Raw genomic sequence first — 21,284 nt, 5'->3', positions numbered from 1 at the left:
TATTGAAGTTGTGTTTTTTTGTCATGTTTAAATGCCAAATTTCCCTCACTCTAGTTGACTGAAATGCTATACAGTCTATATACTGGATCCAACCTGTTAATGCTTTTATAAACCACAAGCATTCATTCATAATCCTAATCCAAAGTATATTTCAAAATTCTAACCACCAGTAACTTTTCAGCAAAGTGGAAATATCAGCAAGTGTTGCACTGGATCAAAATAAGCTGCAGGCCTCAGATCACATTCCACATACGGAGCACATTAAGACATCCACCTGGCACACAGCTCCTCTTCAGACAGAGCGGGACTCTGACTCCTGCCACTCTCCTTTGTTTTGTTTTCTTTTTCTTACAGCTTCATTACTCTGTTTAAATGAAGCCTAACTCTGATTAGTCAGGGATGTTTGATTTGGTGTCCAACACAGCCCTCTGCCAGAAGTGACAGCAGCCATGTGGTGTTGTCATGACAGCCCCAAATGATGAGGACTCCTCCCCCCAGAGCTTGTGCTATTACCTTCATTTATGTTATTCTAGAGTTAAGAAAATTGTGTTTTCCAGTTTTGCTGACTTCTGGGGATACCTTGACGCACGTTATGAAACAACTTTTCTTTTATCTGATGTTCCTGAGATCTTGAGTAGTTTGGAGTGTGCTGATTGGCTCTTTACTGTTTTGGACTTCAGGTATTTGCATGCTTAGACTCACTGTTGTGCTGCAAAATGAAACCTCTAAATATTTGTTTTAATAGATGTATGTGAATGACTGTCGTCCATAGCTTGCTTTTAATGACATGAACTTTTCAACTTGGCAAAAATGTATTTTTATTTATATACATACTGATTTCATGTATTTCATAGATAAAAAAAGAAACACCAATGTGTCAAAAACTCTTGAATATCAGATGGAGCCAGCAGGTCAGGTTGTTTGGGGCTATTTGGAGATGATGGTGGTCCCCACGATTGTCTCGCCATGCTGGCTCTTGGCTTTACACATGTATTCTCCAAAGTCGATGGTTTCCAAGTCCTCTACCGTCAGGATGCTCTGGGTGATGCGCGTGGTGTAGCCCATACCTCTGTTAACCAGCCTCCAAGAAGTCTGGATGTGAACGGGTCGGGAGCCCTACACAACATGAACACATGATTTCCTCCCACTGTTATCAGCAACAATAAAGAGCATAATTGTAACAAACTCATTTTACTTTTATCAAAAGAAAATAGAAAAATCCATTTTTAAAGGTGGCAACAGAATCTTTTACTCCTAACCTTCAGCTTTTAAGGAGAACATCACATATACCACAATTGGGTTTTGTTTTTGTTTTTTAGGGCATCTGCGAAATACTCAAATGCAGTGAGTAACTTTTATGACAACAAGGCTAATGAATCATAAAAACACGCAACTAAATAATACCATCTCTTTTAAAACCATTATTAAACTATCCATCCATTTGCTTCCGCTTATCCTTTTCAGGGTTGCGGGGGGCGCTGGAGCCTATCCCAGCTGTCATAGGGCGAGAGGTGGGGTACACTCTGGACAGGTCGCCAGTCTGTCACAGGGACAGACAACCACACCAACTCACATTTACTCGCACATTCACACCTAGTGGCAATTTGGATTATCCAATTAACCTATCCCCACAAGCTGCATGTCTTTGGACTGTGGGAGGAAGCCGGAGAACCCGGAGGGAACCCACGCAAACACGGGGAGAACATGCAAACTCCACACAGAAAGACCCCAGCCTGATGGTGGAATAGAACTCAGGACCTTCTTGATGTGCAGCAACAGTGCTAACCACCGTGTTGCATTATTAAACTTAAAAAAAAAACAAAACTAAATATATGAAGTCTAAATTTCAACCTCAGCTCTGTCCTGTAGACTCCTTTTTTGTTTTTCTAAATAGTAAAAAGTTGGACAGAATTATTGTTATAAAAAGTACATTTTAAGGGCCTTTTAAAAACATGTTGATTCATTCTTAAAAGCTAACTACCCATTTAAGGACTACGATGATCTTTTTCATTTCTAATACCTGTAATCGGGTCTGACTTTTAGTCCAGGATTTCTCTTACCTGACCAGGATAAGTCCAAGTGAAGCTCACGTCCACGTCTGGCTCTCCCAGCACTGTGCAGGTTACATTGACGTTTTCGCCTCCTCTCACAGAGTCTGGGGAGGCTTCAAGGCTCACAAACGGTGGCCCACTGGGAACTGTCATCGAGAGAAAGATAAGTTCCATCTCCTTAAAGTATTAAAGACATAACATTAATATATATATATATATATATAATACAAAACATAAATATATATAAATATTTGATGGTATTCAAACAGTTGAACCATACTTGAATCTGGATTTTTCTCCACCTGCCAGTCGACCGTGGCACAGCAGCTTAACTTTATCTAAACCACACAATAGTTCCATTGCATAAATCTGTCTCCCTTTTGCAAAATCCAAACTCTTTCCACTTTAGTTGGCAGGCGTCCACATTAACCAAGCACAGCAGTGAGGATTAAAGAGGCTCTTGACATTTTTGAAATACAACCCTTTCCTGGAAGCCAATTAAAAAGTAGACATCGTAGAAGTAACCAGCGCTTGATTCATAACATTGCGAAAAGTTGATTGTCGCCACTTAGAGTCAGTAAGATAAATGGTTATGCGTAGCAGTTAGTTCCACAGAGCAATAGTTAGTGTTTCTACATGCAGCATGTTCATATCTTCCATTACTGTATTTATTCATGAGGTGTCATGTGATTGATTTGTGCTCACCCTCCACATAAAGCAGCTGGTACTTTGTGGAGATCTGAGGGGTGTCCATGGTCTCAGCCTTGCAGTAGAAGACACCCTGGTGCTCTGGCCTCGGGTTTTGCAGGATGAAGCCCTTGGTGGGATCATATGCCATCTGGGTCATATTTGCTGTGATTTCCACCGGGGGGACCTCTCTGTGCAGGGACGTCTTGGCCTGTGGCTCGGTCACACGGCAGGGAACCACGGCAGGCTGGTCTGGGCGTAGATACACAATCTCAAAGTGCATGGTGGATGGAACGAAGAGGTTGTCTTTGTCTGTTTGGAGAAAAAGTTATTGATATTTTTGTTAAGAACTTGCCCATCCCAGCTACCATAGGGCGAGAGGCTAGCTATACTCTGGTCAGATTGCCAATCTGATGCAGAGCTAACACAGAGATACAGATGTTGTTACATTAACACCTATGGCCAATTTATTGGATAGTCTCGGTCGTTGTGTCCTTGGGCAAGACACTTCACCCGTTGCCTACTGGTGGTGGTCAGAGGACCCGGTGGCGCCAGTGTCCAGCAGCCTCGCCTCTGTCAGTGCGCCCCAGGGTGGCTGTGGCTACAATGTAGCTTGCCATCACCAGTGTGTGAATGTGTGTGTGAATGATTGGATGACTGGATGTGTAAAGCGCTTTGGGGTCCTTACGGACTAGTAAAATGCTTTTTATAGGGCCTTTTATAAGAAAGGCCTTATAAAAAGACTTTGTTTGATAATCACGGTTAACTCAGAGCAGGGAGTTGGAAGTCTTGACAATGGGTTAAATTCTTAGCTATTATTTGAAATAAATACTGTGTTTTATTCCACTTTACTGCAAACCTTTTGCTCTGAACGAATGACTTATTAAATCATTAATGAACAATTATTGAATGCAGTTGCTTCACAGAAGTTTTGGACAAATCTGTCCTGTGGAAAAAATATTTATTCCAGTATTCCAGCCAGCGAGGAGAGATATTACAAACAGATGGAAAGAACTCATCATCTGCTGAAGCATCCAATGAAATGATGCTTTCTTACAGTATATATGGTGTGAGTACTGGGCAAAATTCTTTTTTATGCTGGATCCAAATTCTGATGGTAATTTTCTGTGTTCATAAATCCATCAGTTGTGACAAGATCTCTGACACCGAATCCCAAACCATGACAGAGCCTCCAGCATTTTATAGACACCTGTGGACACTCACTCTCCTGACTAACTCTGTACATACTGACAGTTATTTCGGCCAAAAAGTTCAATTTTGGATTTTCAGTCCACCGTTCTACTGAGACCATTTTTGATGAGGGTTCAGTGCAATCCATGCGATTGCATTTGTCTCTAACCATCGGGAACCTTCGCGTTAACTTTTACAGAGTGGAAAAAACTTAGCGTTCATCCTCCAGCTTCAATGTGTTTATGTTATGCTAACATAGCTGTGTCGCTAGCGATCACGTAGCACATCATTATATTCCAGCTAGCCCAACTTCAGTAACCCTACAAACCTCACTGCTGTTTAGTTTTCTGTCTTCATTTATGTTGGAAGCGATAGCAGAGCTGTACGTTTTAATCTTTCAGACATTTCTCAGTCAGAACCATTGACTGTAGAAAACATGGACGACGCGACAGGTCCCCAAAAATGAAGCCAAAACGTCTCTATCGCCCCCTGGTGTCTGGCTGCAGTATAGGTCATAAACCCCGCCTCCTCCATGTTAGCGGATGGGACTGGGGTCAGACTAAAATAAATTAATTCTCCTTAGATAATTTTTTTCCAAAGATTCTTTCTTTTGTTTTCAATAGTTCTCATCACGCTGATTGATGTTCAAGGGGTCTCCTTTCCCATAAGTTTGATTCTAATTCCTACCGCGGTGATGTTAAATTGGGGTGAAACGTCATCATAAGAGCTTTGACTGACAGCTGCAGTCACGGAGAAACTTGCGTATCTCTGTTCGCGAATAGCAGATAGAGCGTAGGCTCTGAGAGGACGCCCAGCGTTTACGCTACGAAAACACGACCGAGTGTTTTAACCTGACAGCCTGAGGTGTTCTTCAGTAAACTGGACTACCCGACAGAAGAACCCGAGGCCCCGCTGCACTTTTTCGGTAAGTTAAACGTGTTTGTAAGCTAATCCGTAACTACCGTCCTTAGCTCGGTCCTGAGACCTAGCTAGCTAAGATGAGCACTCGGCTGTCAGGGTTCGTTTAGCTGTGCAGGTGAATGAATTTACTGAAGAAATCAAGAGAAACGCCCCGGGCTGCTCAGTCACTAATTACTGTTACTGTACTTTTATTACAAGTATTATACTGTAAAAGCAACAGGCTGCACCCTGCTTCAGCTCCTGTGCAGAGCTGAATATTAAATATGTGCAAACAACAGCATGTTTTCAGTCTCTTGCCACATCTGTAAAGACATTAATCAGGAACTATGGATTACAGTACTGTAATACTGTACTGAAAAAATGTAAGAGAAGAACTTCAGATCCTGAGTGTGTGAGGACAGAAGAATCAGCTTTATTTCAATATTGAGGGATAAAATTTATATCTGAGTTTGATGGTGATTACAGGAGCTGCCCTCAGATTCAGACCTCAGCCCCATCGAGTGACAGCAGACAGATCATCCAACATGTTCATATGTTAACTGTAAAATGAACTGATGAAAACAGTACAAAGGTTAAAGTACTACACGTGCTGTAGTGAAAGCTGCAGCTGTTTTATTGATAAAGTTAAAGACAAAAAAACAAAAGGATTAATCACTCATGTAACTGTGTTGATCAGCATTAACAGGACCTGTTTGGTGTTTCACAAAGCTGCTGATCTCAGACCTGCACAGCTTCCGTTTTAAACACTTGATGTACTCAGCTGCATGAAGAGCATATGACATTTTGTCTAACACAATTAAATAAAACCTGATGGAGGTCAAAGGTCGTCACTTGTATGTTGAACTACAAACTTGTCATCTGGAATTCTTTCACAGTTTTTTGCAGATACTGTTATTTACCATAAAGTGATTCAGAGTTATTCATACCAGAGTAACCAGAGAGGATCACATATTTTTAAATATATATGTTCTGTCCCAAGTAAAAGATTAAAAAAATGGTTCATAATAATTTAGTGATAAAATGTCATATTTCATCTGTGGTAATTTATGTTAAAAAAGAGAGTCATTTAGTTAAAAATATGTTCTATACCATTGACTGTAGAAAACATGGACGACGCGACCCCGCCTCCTACCATTGTGCAAAAATGAAGCCAAAATACCCCGCTTGTGGAGGCTGCCATCTTGCAAATTTGGAGCGCAGTAGTGACTTGAGGTGGAGCGACTGTGTAACGCTCCCGCCCACACACCCGCTGGACGTGACCGCAAACACGCCTCCCTACACTTTTTACGTAGCCCGGCTGCTCGAGTTTTTTTGCTGGTTTACCGCGACTGACGACTCGTTTAATTAAGGTAAATACAACCATGTCACTGTTATAAAAAAGACACACAGCTTATCATCTTATAGTTCTAAAATCACTCTGTTGTTAATTCGTTAGTTAGCTTAGCCGCTAGCATACGCATTGTGTTGAAGGCTTGTTGCTAGCTAGTTAGCGATGCTACACACCTGCTACTCTTAATAGTCTTCAACACTTATGTTTTTTTTATCCATTTTTAGACAGCGATGAGATCAGCTGCACACTCCACAGAGGCCCAGAGTTACTGTTAATATCAAAAATATAATGCTGTCCTTTGAGATTTTAACATAAGATTGTGAGTGTAATGGATCTAAAACTGTTTAAATCTCTACAGCCTGGTAACATGGAGACTTTAAAAACAGCAGCAGGTTTCAGTAGTGTAGTCTAATTTGTAATTTTCATTTAATAATAGAGTCCATATTATATCAACAGCTACATTTACCCTGGAGATAAACTAGTGAGGGAGACCATCAGGACTAAGCTGGGTTTCCTGGGTCAAGAGGTTTGGAGAAACTTCTTTCATCACAGCTGTCCTGTGCTATAAGTTCTGTTGACCCGCTGTAAGAGGCATCATTTAAGAAACACCAGGAAGACTGAAGCTCATGGCATTGATCAAGCAGGACTCATGATCTTCACCAGCAGCTCCCTCACAGGGAAATCTTCAGCACTCCTCCGTAGGCCCGCCCAGGAGATGGATAAACCCAGCATTTCATCAACACTGTGATGAGACCTTTGGTTTGTGTAATGTAATAAATACTCAGATACTCCCCAGAGGCTCCGGACTTTTACATAAAGATATTATATTCAGTCCTGTAGAAAGTTATATATTTAAAAATATGTGATCCTCTCTGGTTACTCTGGTATGAATAACTCTGAATCACTTTATGGTAAATAACACACTATCTGCAAAAAACTGTGAAAGAATTCCAGATGACAAGTTTGTAGTTCAACATACAAGTGACGACCTTTGACCTTCATCAGGTTTTATTTAATTGTGTTAGAGAAAATCTCATATGCTCTTCATGCAGCTGAGTACATCAAGTGTTTAAAACGGAAGCTGTGCAGGTCTGAGATCAGCAGCTTTGTGAAACACCAAACTGAGGTCCTGTTAATGCTGATATATAGTGACACAGTTACATGAGTGATTAATCCTTTTGTTTTTTTGTCTTTAACTTTATCAATAAAACAACTGCAGCTTTCACTACAGTACGTGTGGTACTTTAACCTTTGTACTGTTTTCATCAGTTCATTTTACAGTTAACATATGAACATGTTGGATGATCTGTCTGCTGTCACTCGATGGGGCTGAGGTCTGAATCTGAGGGCAGCTCCTGTAATCACAAAGACAACAGAACCATCAAACTCAGATATAAATTTTATCCCTCAAAATTGAAATAAAGCTGATTCTTCTGTCCTCACACACTCAGGATCTGAAGTTCTTCTCTTACATTTTTTCAGTACAGTATTACAGTACACTACAGTACTTTAATCCATAGTTCCTGATTAATGAGGAGTTACTGAAGTTCAAGCTTTTAGAAAAATTGTTTCTGTCTTTACAGATGTGGCAAGAGACTGAAAACATGCTGTTGTTTGCACATATTTAATATTCAGCTCTGCACAGGAGCTGAAGCAGGGTGCAGCCTGTTGCTTTTACAGTATAATACTTGTAATAAAAGTACAGTAACAGTAATTAGTGACTGAGCAGCCCGGGGCGTTTCTCTTGATTTCTTCAGTAAATTCATTCACCTGCACAGATTAGCTAAACGAACCCTGACAGCCGACTGCTCATTTTAGCTAGCTAGGTCTCAGGAGCTAGCTATGGATGGTAGTTACAGATTAGCTTACAAACACATTTAACTTACCGAAAAAGTGCAGCGGGGCCTCGGGTCCTTCTGTCGGGTAGTCCAGTTTACTGAAGAACACCTCAGGCTGTCAGGTTAAAACACTCGGTCGTGTTTTTGTAGCGTAAACGCTGGGCGTCCTCTATCTGCTATTCGCGAACAGAGATACGCAAGTTTCTCCGTGACTGCAGCTCTCAGTCAAAGCTCTTATGATGACGTTTCACCCCAATTTAACATCACCGCGGTAGGAATTAGAATCAAACTTATGGGAAAGGAGACCCCTTGAACATCAATCAGCGTGATGAGAACTATTGAAAACAAAAGAAAGAATCTTTGGAAAAAAATTATCTAAGGAGAATTAATTTATTTTAGTCTGACCCCAGTCCCATCCGCTAACATGGAGGAGGCGGGGTTTATGACCTATACTGCAGCCAGACACCAGGGGGCGATAGAGACGTTTTGGCTTCATTTTTGGGGACCTGTCGCGTCGTCCATGTTTTCTACAGTCAATGTTCTATACAATCAGCATTAGTTTTTCTGTATCTTATTTTGAAGGAATAATCTGTGTTCGCAATGCATTGTGGGAAGCAGACGCTGCAGTCAGTTGGGAAAAAGCATTGTACAGAAAACCTGCCTATCTGTGTTTAAACTTCATCTCCTGTGGCCTGAATCTTTATATACACAATCGAAAGCAATGGCTGTAAGTTTATTACATGTTCTGGTTTGTTTTATATGTTTGTAACAGCTGATTTAGAGATCGTTTTGTGAATGTGTTTGTGCCAGGAATTTGCCTTATCCCAGAAGCGGACGTTGCTTAGAGCATGGTCTATTAACATAGCAATGATGCTAGCGACCTAATTTGCATATCAGAGGATTGCTAAAACTACTGTTTATCATTACTTAGCAGCTAAGACTAACTTTGATACATGTTTTCTGTCACTAACTATTTCTTTTGTGCATTTATTTCACAATGTCAAAGAGCTAAAGGATATTTTATTTTCTGGTTTATTTTTTAGTTTCACTCAACACTTTCATCGAGCTATTCAAGCCACAGTTGTAAAAGATTGTAAGCCGTCGAGAAGACTGTAATAAAGGAGCAAGACGTTTCCTTGCTCATGAAAATTGAGTTTGGCTTGCTGTTGACCTGCGTTAACATACACAGTGTATCCAACACGGAGCGATAACAGTACAGTGAAAAGCCAGGTCAGCAGTTGGTGGAAGATAAAGTTTATGCCACAGCAATGAATGCCCACGGGGAGAAGGCAGAAGAAATGGCAAACTCAGGAGACAAAGCATCATCAGAGGCTAGCTCCCGATCCAAACACTCTGGCTCCAAGCGCTCATCTTCCAAGTTGTCCTCAAGGTCCAGTGTATTGGATGCAGCCATCTTTGCAAGAGCTTCTGCTGAAGCTACAAACGCCAAAACCTTGTACAGTAAGAGACAATTGGAAATTAAAAAGCAGCAAGCAAATCTGGAAATGGATTTACAGATGTTAGAGATAGAGGAAAAAAGCTGCAGCCGCTACGGCAAAAGCAGAGGTTCTAGAAGCTGCCGCAGCTGTTGAACAAGAAAAAGGAGAAAGTTTAAAAAGTTCAGTCCCACCACAAGTTATCAGACAGAGAACTATGGAGTACGTGCAACATCAAACCCAGCTAAAATCACATCCGGCTGAAGAAGGAACACCTCAAGTCGAACTGACAGCAAAGGCGCCATCATTCACTCCAAGGAAACCACCTCCTCTCCACCTGTGCTCTCAAAAATGTACGTAGAGGAGGAAACCTTTGACCCACCAAGAGAGTATGTCGAGCCGAACAGTCACCATGCTCCTCACAATAGTGATGCACCTATGGCTGTCTTTGCTAGGTTCCTTGCACGCAGAGAGTTAATCACAACAGGGCTCTTTAAGTTTGATGACACCCCTGAAAATTTTAGAGCATGGCAGTCTTCATTCTTAAATGCAACTGGAGGCATCGATCTTACATACAGCCAGCAGTTAGATCTCCTAGTCAAGTGGCTCGGTAAAGAGTCCTCAGAGCATGTTAAAAGAATCAGGGCTGTTTATACCACTAACCCCAAAGCTGCCTTCCAGTTGTCATGGGATAGGCTGGAGGAGTGTTATGCTACACCCGAAGTAGTAGAGAATGCCCTGTTTAAAAAACTGGACAGTTTTCCTCGCCTTACAAACAGAGACAATGTTAAACTTAGGGAACTAGGAGATTTGCTCCTAGAGCTGCAGGTTGCTAAAGACGAAGCCTACCTCCCAGGCCTCGCTTACCTTGACACACCACGTGGGGTTAAGCCCATAGTGGAAGAGCTGCCTCCAAGCTTACAAGATAAATGGCTCCACACTGGTTCAAAATACAAACAAAAATATAATGTGACGTTCCCTCCATTCTCATACTTTGTAAAGTTTGTCCAAGAGGAGGCAAAAGCGAGAAACGATCCAAGTTTTGTGTCATGCAGCAGCCAACCCCTCAACAAAGGTGAGAGACCACCATTCAAACAAACTAGCTACAAATCACCTCTAACTGTAAACAGAACAGAGGTTGATACAAGTGCTTCTGCTAGTATCAGAGAGGATGATCTAACACGTTATTGTCCAGTCCACAAGAAAACGCATCCTCTAGCCAAATGTAGAGCTTTCCGGATCAAACCACTACAAGAAAGACGAAACATACTCAAAGAACACAAACAATGTTTTCGCTGTTGTTCTCCCATGTACACAATAAAAGACTGCGACCTGAGGGTCAAGTGTGAGGAGTGCCAAAGTGAAAAACATTGCTCTGCCATGCACCCTGACACGGGTCAAAAACCCCAGCCAGAAAATGCACCTGAACCAGAGCCTCAGCCTCAAGACAACACTCTTCCCAAGGTAACGTCACGATGCACTGAGATCTACGGTGAAGGCTGTCCTCCGCGTTCTTGCTCCAAGGTATGTCTAGTTTGAGTTTTCCCTAAAGGTCAACCAGAACGGTCTGTTAAGATGTACGCCATTCTTGATGATCAGAGCAATTGCTCGCTGGCACATCCTGAATTCTTTGAGCTATTTGGAATCAAGGATAGCCCTCTGACATACCATATGAGAACGTGTGCTGGTCTAACTCAAATGCTCGGCAGGAAAGCAGTGGGGTTCCAAATTGAGCCTGTAGGTGAAGGCCCACATCTAGACCTTCATCCTCTCATTGAATGTGATAAAATAGTATTTAACAGAGATGAAATACTTACACCTGAAGTCGCTCTTGCCCATGCCCACTTGAAACATCTGGCCGCTCTGATACCTAAGCACGACCCAGCTGCCCAGATTGCAGTTCTACGGGGCAGAGACATCATACAAGTCCACAAGGCACGACAACAAGTCAACGGACCCCACAACGCTCCCTTTGCTCAGCGCCTAGACCTAGGCTGGGTAATTGTGGGGGAAGTATGCCTCAATGCTCACAGGCCAACGGTCAATGCCTATAAAACCCACGTGCTCTCCAACGGACGTCCATCTCTCCTCACTCCTTGTCCTTTTTTTTTTTTTTTTTTTTTTTTGCCTGTCCCGTTTGGCTCTTTTGCCATCAGAATTATTGTCTAAAGGCGAAGAGAGACACCCAACGGATTTTCTTTACCAAATTGACCATCCCAGCTTTGCCGTAATGGTCCATTTGATTCACCTTTTATTATTTATTTTATTTTCACTTGCTGAATACGGGACAGACTTGACTGGGGGAAAGAAAAGGGAGAAAGAAAGAGGGAAAGAAAAACAGTTGAGAAGAGGGACGGGGAGAAGGGCAAAAAACAAAAACCAACAGAATAAGCAGGAAAAAAAATACATATATCGATCACCTGGATCACCTGTTGAGAAAGAAAAAAGAAAACAAGCAGAAGAAAACGAGAGTAATAGAATAAACAACATCACAATGACATATGGGAATATGACAGTAAATACTAAATATTAAACATTATTGTGCAGCACGTAAGATCGACAGCACAGTGTGCTTTGAGGTAGGAGCCAAAAAGGGTGTAGTTTGTGTGTGTGATCACCCGTGTGTACACCTGTGAGCATGGACGCGCTTGTTTTTTTAAAAGGTTCCTTCATGTAATGATCTGCTAGAGGGTGTGGGGGGCCACTGCCCCGTCCTCCAGGGCATGAAGCAGGTCCTCACTCCTTGTCCTAACAGCATGAAGCTGAAAGAAAAACCATGCTATGGCGGGGAGCATTAGAGTAGCTTCTTAAAACGCAGTTCGAAACCCAATGCAGCAGATGAAAAGCTTGGAGAGAAAGTTTTTGAGCACACAGAGTATGACAACCAGCATGCCCTGTCCTTTGAGGATGAGACCTTCCTTAAGATAATGGAAAAGGAAGTCCACCAAGATGGAAACAATAACTGGATTGCTCCTTTACCATTCAAGTCCCCTCGCTTGCCACTTCCAAATAACAGAGACCAAGCGCTGTCTAGACTAAACTCACTGAGACGCAACTTAACCAAAAACCCTCCAATGAAAGAGCAGTTCTCAGAATTTATGGACAAGCTGTTTAAAAACAACCATGCAGAGATTGCTCCACCCATTGATGATAACACTGAGTGCTGGGACCTGCCTATTTTCGGCGTATATCATCCCCAGAAGCCCGGTCAGATACGGGTGGTCTTTGACTCTAGTGCCGAACAGTCTGGTGTGTCACTCAATTCAGTGTTATTAACGGGCCCTGATCTCAATAACACCCTCCTTGGTGTCCTGATTCGGTTTAGGAAAGAGCTCATTGCAACCACTGCTGACGTTCAGCAGATGTTTTACGGGTTCCTGGTTAGACCAGACCACAGAGACTATTTGAGGTTCCTGTGGCACAAGGACAATGACTTGTCAAAAGAGGTGCAGGAGTACCGCATGCGGGTACATGTTTTTGGTAATAGCCCGTCACCAGCGGTAGCCATCTATTGCCTTCGAAGAGCCATCCAGGAAGGTGAGGCAAAGTTTGGAGCAGACACAAGACACTTCGTCAAGAGACACTTCTACGTTGATGACGGGCTGATTTCGGTTCCCACAGAGTCTGCAGCCATCGATCTGCTCAGGCGCACATGTGCATCCTTAGCTGAGTCTAACCTCAAGCTCCACAAAATCGCCTCGAATAGTGTCTCAGTCATGCAAGCATTCAAGCCAGAGGATTTGGCCTCCGGCATCAAAGACTTGAGTCTCGGCGACGATGCTTTACCGGCCCAGAGAAGTCTAGGAATGTGCTGGGACATTAACACTGATTCATTTACCTTCAAGGTAGCTGTCAATGACAAACCCTATACCCGCCGCGGGGTTCTCTCAGTGATTAATAGCATCTTTGACCCCTTGGGACTAGCATCGCCAGTGACAATCAAAGGCAGACTCTTGTTACGCAAAATGTCAAATGGAGTCCAAGATTGGGATGCTTCTCTCCCCCAAGAGGAGATGGACGCATGGGAAACATGGAAAATGTCCCTCCAAGATCTGAGCAGCCTAAGAGTGCCGCGCTGCTATGTACCAGCCTCCCTTTCCATGTCCACTTACACTGAACTGTGTGTCTTTAGTGATGCCTGAAGCTGGGCTATTGCAGCAGTAGCATATTTGAAAACAGTCAATGCAGAGGGACAATGTGAAGTCGGATTTGTGCTTGGCAAAGCAAAACTTTCACCCCAACCAGAACCGACAATACCTCGTCTTGAGCTTTGTGGAGCAGTTCTAGCGGTGGAGATGGCGGAGCTCATTCTGGATGAACTTGATCATAAACCAAACACTGTCAAATTCTACTGTGACAGCAGCGTGGTTCTTGGGTACATTTGCAACAATTCAAAGCGCTTTTGTGTCTACGTACATAATCGAGTTCATCGTATATGCAGGTCCACATCCCCTGAACAGTGGCATTATGTTACATCAGAGCAAAACCCAGCCGATCTAGCAACCAGGTCAGTACCTGCATCGCAGCTCATGGACACTATGTGGTTTAAGGGACCAGACTTCCTTTACAAACTACATGAACCAGAGACACATGAATCGTTTGAGCTGATTGAACCTGAAGTGGATGCTGAAATCCGACAAGTTAGTACTTTTGTTACTCAGATTCAGAAGAGCGGATTCACACCAGAACGCTTCCAACGCTTTTCAAGCTGGACCTCACTGGTACGTGCCATTGCCTTCTTAATTCACCAAGCTCGTTCTCACTCATCAAGCAACTCGTCAAATCATTCATGCAGGGGCTGGCATAAATGCAGAGAACCACGCACTCCAGAGGAGATGGATGCGGCCAGTAACCTCATTCTCCAGTCTGTTCAAAGGGACGCTTTTCCTGATGAGTATGCTGCTCTACAAGCCAATCAAACCATCCACGCCTCTAGCCCCATTGTAGCCCTCGACCCATTCATGGGTGACGACCTCATCAAAGTTGGAGGTCGCCTCAAACATGCTTCATTGGACCCAACGTTAAAGAATCCAAAAATTCTGCCAAGCAAGCATCATGTGTCAAAGTTGCTTGTCCTGCACTATCATGCTAAGGTTGTGCATCAAGGAAGGCAGTTCACAGAGAGTGCAGTTAGGCAAGCTGGACTGTGGATTCTAGGCGGCAAAAGACTGGTCTCATCCATTATCCACCGTTGCGTAACATGCAAGAAACTCAGGGGGAAACTAGAGACTCAAAAAATGGCAGAGCTCCCACCTGAAAGACTTGAAACATGCCCTCCATTTTCGTATGTCGGGTTGGACGTGTTTGGCCCATGGTCAGTGGTTACTCGACGCACACGAGGTGGCGCAGCACAAAGTAAGAGGTGGGCGATACTTTTTACGTGTATGACTACAAGAGGTGTACACATCGAAGTCATTGAATCTATGGACACTTGCAGCTGCATAAATGCAATACGCAGATTCTTTGCAATAAGAGGCCCAGCCAAACAAATGCGGTCAGACAGGGGCACCAACTTCATCGCAGCAAGCATGGAGCTTGGCATGGCACAACCAAACAAGAACCCTCCCGACATTGTCAACCATCTTCATGCCAATGTTTGCACATGGGAGTTCAACCCCCCGCATGCTTCTCACATGGGGGGCGTCTGGGAAAGGATGATTGGGTTAACTCGCCGAATATTGGATTCTATGCTCTTGCAGAACAAACACACCCGTCTGACACATGAGGTGCTTTGTACCCTAATGGCTGAGGTATCGTCTATAATCAATGCAAGGCCCTTGGTCCCTATTTCAGCTGACCCTTCCTCACCATTCATACTCTGTCCTGCAATGATACTGACCCATAAGCAGGGCGTTCCTTCTCCACCAGGAGACCTTTGTGGAAAAGACTTGCTCAAGAACCAATGGAAACAAGTGCAAGCACTCGCCAATGGTTTCTGGAGTCGCTGGAGAAACGAATATCTCAACACCCTCCAATCAAGGCGCAAGTGGCATGGAACACACCGCAATCTTCAGTCAGGTGACATTGTGTTGTTGAAACAAAATCAAGCACCCAGAAACTAATGGACAATGGCTATCATCACAGCCACCTTTCCAAGCAGTGATGGGAAGGCCAGAAAGGTTGAAGTGAGGACATCTTCCCAGGGAGTCTCAAAGACTTACCTGCGTCCCATTTCGGATGTTGTTGTGCTCTTAGAAAAGGAAGTGACTGATAAAAAGTTGTAGTGGCATCAGTAATGCCAGGCGGGGAGTGTTCTGTCCCAAGTAAAAGATTAAAAAAATGGTTCATAATAATTTAGTGATAAAATGTCATATTTCATCTGTGGTAATTTATGTTAAAAAAGAGAGTCATTTAGTTAAAAATATGTTCTATACAATCAGCATTAGTTTTTCTGTACCTTATTTTGAAGGAGTAATCTGTGTTCGCAATGCATTGTGGGAAGCAGACGCTGCAGTCAGTTGGGAAAAAGCATTGTACAGAAAACCTGCCTATCTGTGTTTAAACTTCATCTCCTGTGGCCTGAATCTTTATGTACACCATCGAAAGCAATGGCTGTAAGTTTATTACATGTTCTGGTTTGTTTTATATGTTTAAAACAGCTGATTTAGAGATTGTTTTGTGAATGTGTTTGTGCCAGGAATTAGCCTTATCCCAGAAGCGGATTTTGCTTAGAGCATGGTCTATTAACATAGCAATGATGCTAGCGATCTAATTTGCATATCAGAGGATTGCTAAAACTACTGTTTATCATTACTTAGCAGCTAAGACTAACTTTGATACATGTTTTCTGTCACTAACTATTTCTTTTGTGCATTTATTTCACAATGTCAAAGAGCTAAAGGATATTTTATTTTCTGGTTTATTTTTTAGTTTCACTCAACACTTTTATCGAGCTATTCAAGCCACAGTTGTAAAAGATTGTAAGCCGTCGAGAAGACTGTAATAAAGGAGCAAGACGCTCAGTTTCCTGGCTCATGAAAATTGAGTTTGGCTTGCTGTCGACCTGCGTTAACATACACAGTGTATCCAACACATAGCGATAACAGTACAATATAACTTTCTACAGGACTGAATATAATATCTTTATGTAAAAGTCTGGAGCCTCTGGGGAGTATCTGAGTATTTATAACATTACACAAAGCAAAGGTCTACATCACAGTGTTCATGAAATGCTGGGTTTATCCATCTCCTGGGGCGGGCCTACGGAGGAGTGCTGAAGATTTCCCTGTGAGGGAGCTGCTGGTGAAGATCATGAGTCCTGCTTGATCACTACCATGAGCTTCAGTCTTCCTGGTGTTTCTTAAATGATGCCTCTTACAGCAGGTTAACAGAACTTATGGCACAGGACAGCTGTGATGAAAGAAAGGGAAGAAGTTTCTCCAAACCTCTGGACCCAGGAAACCCAGCTTAGTTCTGATGGTCTCCCTCACTAGTTTATCTCCAGGGTAAATGTAGCTGTTGATATAATATGTACTCTATTATTAAATGAAAAGAACAAATTAGACTACACTACTGAAACCTCATGCTGTTGTTTTTAAAGTCTCCATGTTACCAGGCTGTAGAGGGCTCTGAAGATTTAAACAGTTTTAGATCCATTACACTCAGTCTTATGTTAAAATCTCAAAGGACAGCATTATATTTTTGATATTAACAGTAACTCTGGGCCTCTGTGGAGTGTGCAGCTGATCTCATCGCTGTCTAAAAATGGATTAAAAAAACATAAGTGTTGAAGACTATTAAGAGTAGCAGGTGTGTAGCATCGCTAACTAGCTAGCAACAAGCCTTCAACACAGTGCGTATGCTAGTGGCTAATCTAACTAACGAATTAACAACAGAGTGATTTTAGAACTATAAGATGATAAGCTGTGTGTCTTTTTTATAACAGTGACATGGTTGTATTTACCTTAATTAAACGAGTCGTCAGTCACGGTAAACCAGCAAAAAAACTCGAGCAGCCGGGCTACGTAAAAAGTGTAGGGGGGCGTGTTTGCGGTCACGTCCAGCGGGTGTGTGGGCGGGAGCGTTACACAGTCGCTCCACCTCAAGTCACTACTGCGCAGACTCTGGCTCCAAATTTACAAGATGGCAGCCTCCACAAGCGGGGTATTTTGGCTTCATTTTTGCACAATGGTAGGAGGCGGGGTCGCGTCGTCCATGTTTTCTACAGTCAATGGTTCGGCTACACAAAATTTATCCTTCAACTTCCCCCATATGTGACAGATGTAAAACATCAGAGAGCACATTGGCTCACGCTTTCTGGCATTGCCCCTCATTGACCAATTTTTGGTCCAAAATATTTGATTGGTACTCTAAAGCTTATGGGATTTCCATCTCACCCAATCCAGAAATTGCAGTGTTTGGCTGTGTACGTTCCAGAACTATCCCTGCGACTGTGCGGGTGCCAATCGACCTCGGAATGATGATTTCGAAAAGACTTATTCTAAAGGAATGGAAGTCCGCTGCTCCTCCCTCCTTCAGTGTCTGGCTCAATGACATGTTATCAGTCATTCAACTGGAAAAAGTTCGATACCTGCAAAGACCTGCAGCAAATGTTTTCTCAAAGTCCTGGACTCTGTTTTGTACTCACCTTGAAAAAGCTCACGTTGTATATACATGTACCATGGCACTGCAATTTCCCTGTTTATTGCATATAACATTTAATTCATTATGGATACTGGTAGTTTCTAATTTTAATGTTTTCTTTCTTTTTTTTCTTTTGTCTTTCCCTATTGATTATTATTATTGTGCTATTTCTTGTCCTATCATCTCAGCACCTGAGCTGTATTTGTTTGTTGATGGGGTTTTCTATGCTGAAAAAATTAAAATAAAAGATCCAAAGAAAAACTTTGAGAAGACCTTCAGAAAGCCTGGAAAATTATTGCTCAAGACCACTTTAAAAGGTTAGAAGAAAGTCTGGCTCCTTGGAAGCAAAATATAAAGAATTTTTAAAATTACCTTTGAAATAGATGTATGAGACGTAGGCGCGATCGTGGTCCTTCTCACACTCTGTGCCATCACATACTATCACCCAGCAGCTGTAAGCCCCCGTGTCGGCAGCAGAGGGCGACGTCAGGATCAGCTGACTGTACTTGTCGCTTTGCTTGATGCTGCAGGCGAGAACCAAAATATAAGATGCTCGCATTTAATGATTCACTGCATGAAGTACCTCATGTTTTCTTTCCAGCACCTGAGGCGTGAGTTATTGAAAGTATCCAGGTAAGTCGGGTAAGACCATCCGATTTTGCTGCCTTTGCAGCGCAACTCCATGTGTTTCCCAGGAGTCAAAATGGTGCTCTGGCCCAGGCGGAGGAAGCGGCCTTTATCCAACACCTGCGTCAGGAGTGAATGGCTTCTGCCTCGTCCATCTTTCAGCGTAGGCCACACCTTTACCCGTTTCCCACCTGGCCGGATGCGGTTCTCTCCGATGTCTTTTCTTCGCTTGACCTGCTGGCAGGCACCTGCAAACACAGAGCCATAGAGGGCAGAGGGGAGAAACTAATAATAAATAGATCAATAGATAGATATGATAGATATAACTTATATAACTTCCAAGTCTGATAAAGAAGCCAACAGGGAAAGTGCAAAAAAACTGCAGTTCCACTTGAGGGTGACTCAAGTTAGTCCCCAAAGACTTTCATTTTAAAATGACCAAAAAATAAACTCCTTTATATCATGATATAAATAAAAGGTTTCATTTACACCTTCATGGTGAAATTTTCTATAACCCATTTGAGGCAGTTGTACAAAACCCTAAAATGATCTAAAATGATTGTTAGGGTTACAATGACAATGTCACAATAACACTGCAGCTCTGTCCATTTCAGTTAGCTGCTCTTTCTCCAGCTGTGGTAACATTAAAACAGGATGTGTAAAAAGTCCAAGTTACTGGCACAGTATGACCATAGCTGTTCCTCTCCTTTTGCTCTCTTGTTCTCTGTGAAATACACAAACCGTTAAATACAAGAAAAATCAGCCTGAAGTGTAGACTTTCAGAATTTGTTGTTTTATTCCTCAGAGCTGCATTAATGGAAACTCAGAGAGAGGTCAGTAGTACAGGCCAGATAATTAAAAACGCCTGCTGCATACCTTAGATCCAGCTGGTTTGAGTCGGTCTGCAGGAGCACTTTGGGAAAAACTTTCAAAAACTCAAATCCTTTGCATGCTTTTACACTTTGCATACATAAAATGCAAAGATTTTTTTAAAGTCAGTGGCTGCAGACCTCAGAGGTAGTGTAAACAGAATTTAAACTTTGCAGTTTGTGAGTGAGATCTACTGCGTGATTGCACCTCCCATTCTACGCCCACCACATAGGCCGATGCCCCCAGCCAGTCCTGATGCATCCTCAGATTGTCTCATTCTCCCTCTTCTGCATTGTTACAGCCAAAGCTGTCGTGATTACGTTAACAGCCATCTTTCTTCACTAACAAATTGACATGACAGATGTGGAAATGGAGACTTACCATTTTGGAGCTCTACCACGAGCAGAGTCAAGCAAAGCACAGCCCAGAGGTTCATGGTCAGAGGGTCGAGGAATCTGCAAGTTCTGGAGAGAGATCGGGGGGGCTTTATGAAGGGGTGAGGTGGGTAAAGAAAGTCAGGCTTGCAGCTTGGCTGGAAATTTGCAGGCTCCAGTTGCCCTATTTAGATTTCCAGCTCCATCCTCCTCACAGACTGAACGGAAGAGGGAAAATAACTTCGGAGCTCCTCTGTTTACTCCCATTTCTCTGATCTGAAGAGCAGAAACTTGTAGTTGGAAGCCCTCTGCTGGCCCTCAGTATGAACTGTCCTTCTTTTAGACAAGAAAAGTCAAGGCACATGCCCATACGTATATTGACGGAAAGTGAAATATTAATAGTGCCTCATTATGAATAGCTAGATATATGTACCAGCATGTAACCTGAAAAAATGTGAGCAGCTCATTGGGAATCCAGAGAGAGCTGGAGGGTCTTTTTTGACTTAGTTTTCTAATTATACCTTTTTATTTTTGTGTCATAGAACAAGGACTTTAGACTTTTAGTGGGAACTTCATTGATGTCATTGTCAATGTTTTCATGAGACTGAAGCACATCTGCAGCTGTCACAATGCTCCTTTCTCTGATTCTTGTGTTTTTGCAGAGACAAATCCTGAAGAGGATTACTTTCTTTGAAATGAGCTTAAAAAGCATAGATTACAACTACAAATGTAAGTATTTTTCTTTGCATAGAGTTTAGATGTGAAAGTGAGCTAACGTTTGATAATGAGTTTTCGTTCTTGAACAATTTTTGAGCAGCGCCCCCAAGTGGACAGTGTGTGTTTATGGACACTCCTGTTTTTGAGAAGTTTCTGAGGAAAAAATACAAACTAAAATGTTCATCTTCCTGTGGAAATTACAAGCGATAAGACACATCTGACACTGTATTACTGGAAAATACATTTTATTTTATTGTATTTGTGCAGTTGGTAATAAGTGACACTCCATTACAGCATCTTCTGCAGTACGTTCTTCATCCTGTACCCTCATTGCAGTCCCCTGCACGTCAGTGTAGAGCTTCTTTGTAGCAGAACACCTTACTAACACCTGCTGAATTTGTTTCACAGTTTTTAGACCACGGAGCGCATCGATGAACCACAGCTTCAATGCTCTATCTATGGAAAAATGCACTCCAAGGAAAACACCAGCAGTCCTTAAAAGCCAAGAGGAATGAATACAACCACACAAAATCTCTTGAAACCAGTTACGAACCGTTTAAAAATACATATATACATGAGGAATGAGGAGCTTATTTTATATACAGCAATACTTTGTTAGGCAGCGATGACAAGAGAGGACATTTTCATGAAGGTTGTAG

At 42.5% G+C, this 21,284-nt stretch overlaps 1 protein-coding gene across 1 annotated transcript; it reads right to left on the bottom strand.

The window, feature by feature from the left end:
• Window positions 1-784: 784 nt before the first annotated feature.
• Window positions 785-20,127, bottom strand: pdgfrl (platelet-derived growth factor receptor-like). Its single transcript, XM_006781795.3, has 6 exons — window positions 19,916-20,127; window positions 18,642-18,912; window positions 18,410-18,561; window positions 2,757-3,050; window positions 2,061-2,197; window positions 785-1,116 (listed from the first exon to the last, which is right to left on the bottom strand). The coding sequence occupies exons 1-6, from the start codon at window positions 19,968-19,970 to the stop codon at window positions 928-930; spliced, it is 1,098 nt and encodes a 365-aa protein (XP_006781858.2). The 5' UTR covers window positions 19,971-20,127; the 3' UTR covers window positions 785-927.
• Between the last annotated feature and the right edge of the window lie 1,157 nt (window positions 20,128-21,284).

This window comes from Neolamprologus brichardi, chromosome 2, assembly GCF_056152115.1.
Source record: "Neolamprologus brichardi isolate AB-2024 chromosome 2, ASM5615211v1, whole genome shotgun sequence".
NCBI classification, from domain to species: Eukaryota; Metazoa; Chordata; class Actinopteri; order Cichliformes; family Cichlidae; genus Neolamprologus; species Neolamprologus brichardi.
The sequence above is the reverse complement of the archived record's forward strand: the minus strand, read 5'-3'. Positions and strand labels throughout refer to the sequence as shown.

Excerpts from the sequence above, each read along its gene's own strand:
- pdgfrl (XM_006781795.3), bottom strand. The coding sequence starts at position 19,970 with ATGAACCTCTGGGCTGTGCTTTGCTTGACTCTGCTCGTGGTAGAGCTC. Across the intron at positions 3,051-18,409 it reads CTCATACATCTATTTCAAAG|ACAAAGACAACCTCTTCGTT; the intron begins GTAATTTTAAAA and ends TTCTCCAAACAG. Across the intron at positions 1,117-2,060 it reads CTTGGACTTATCCTGGTCAG|GGCTCCCGACCCGTTCACAT; the intron begins GTAAGAGAAATC and ends CATGTTGTGTAG.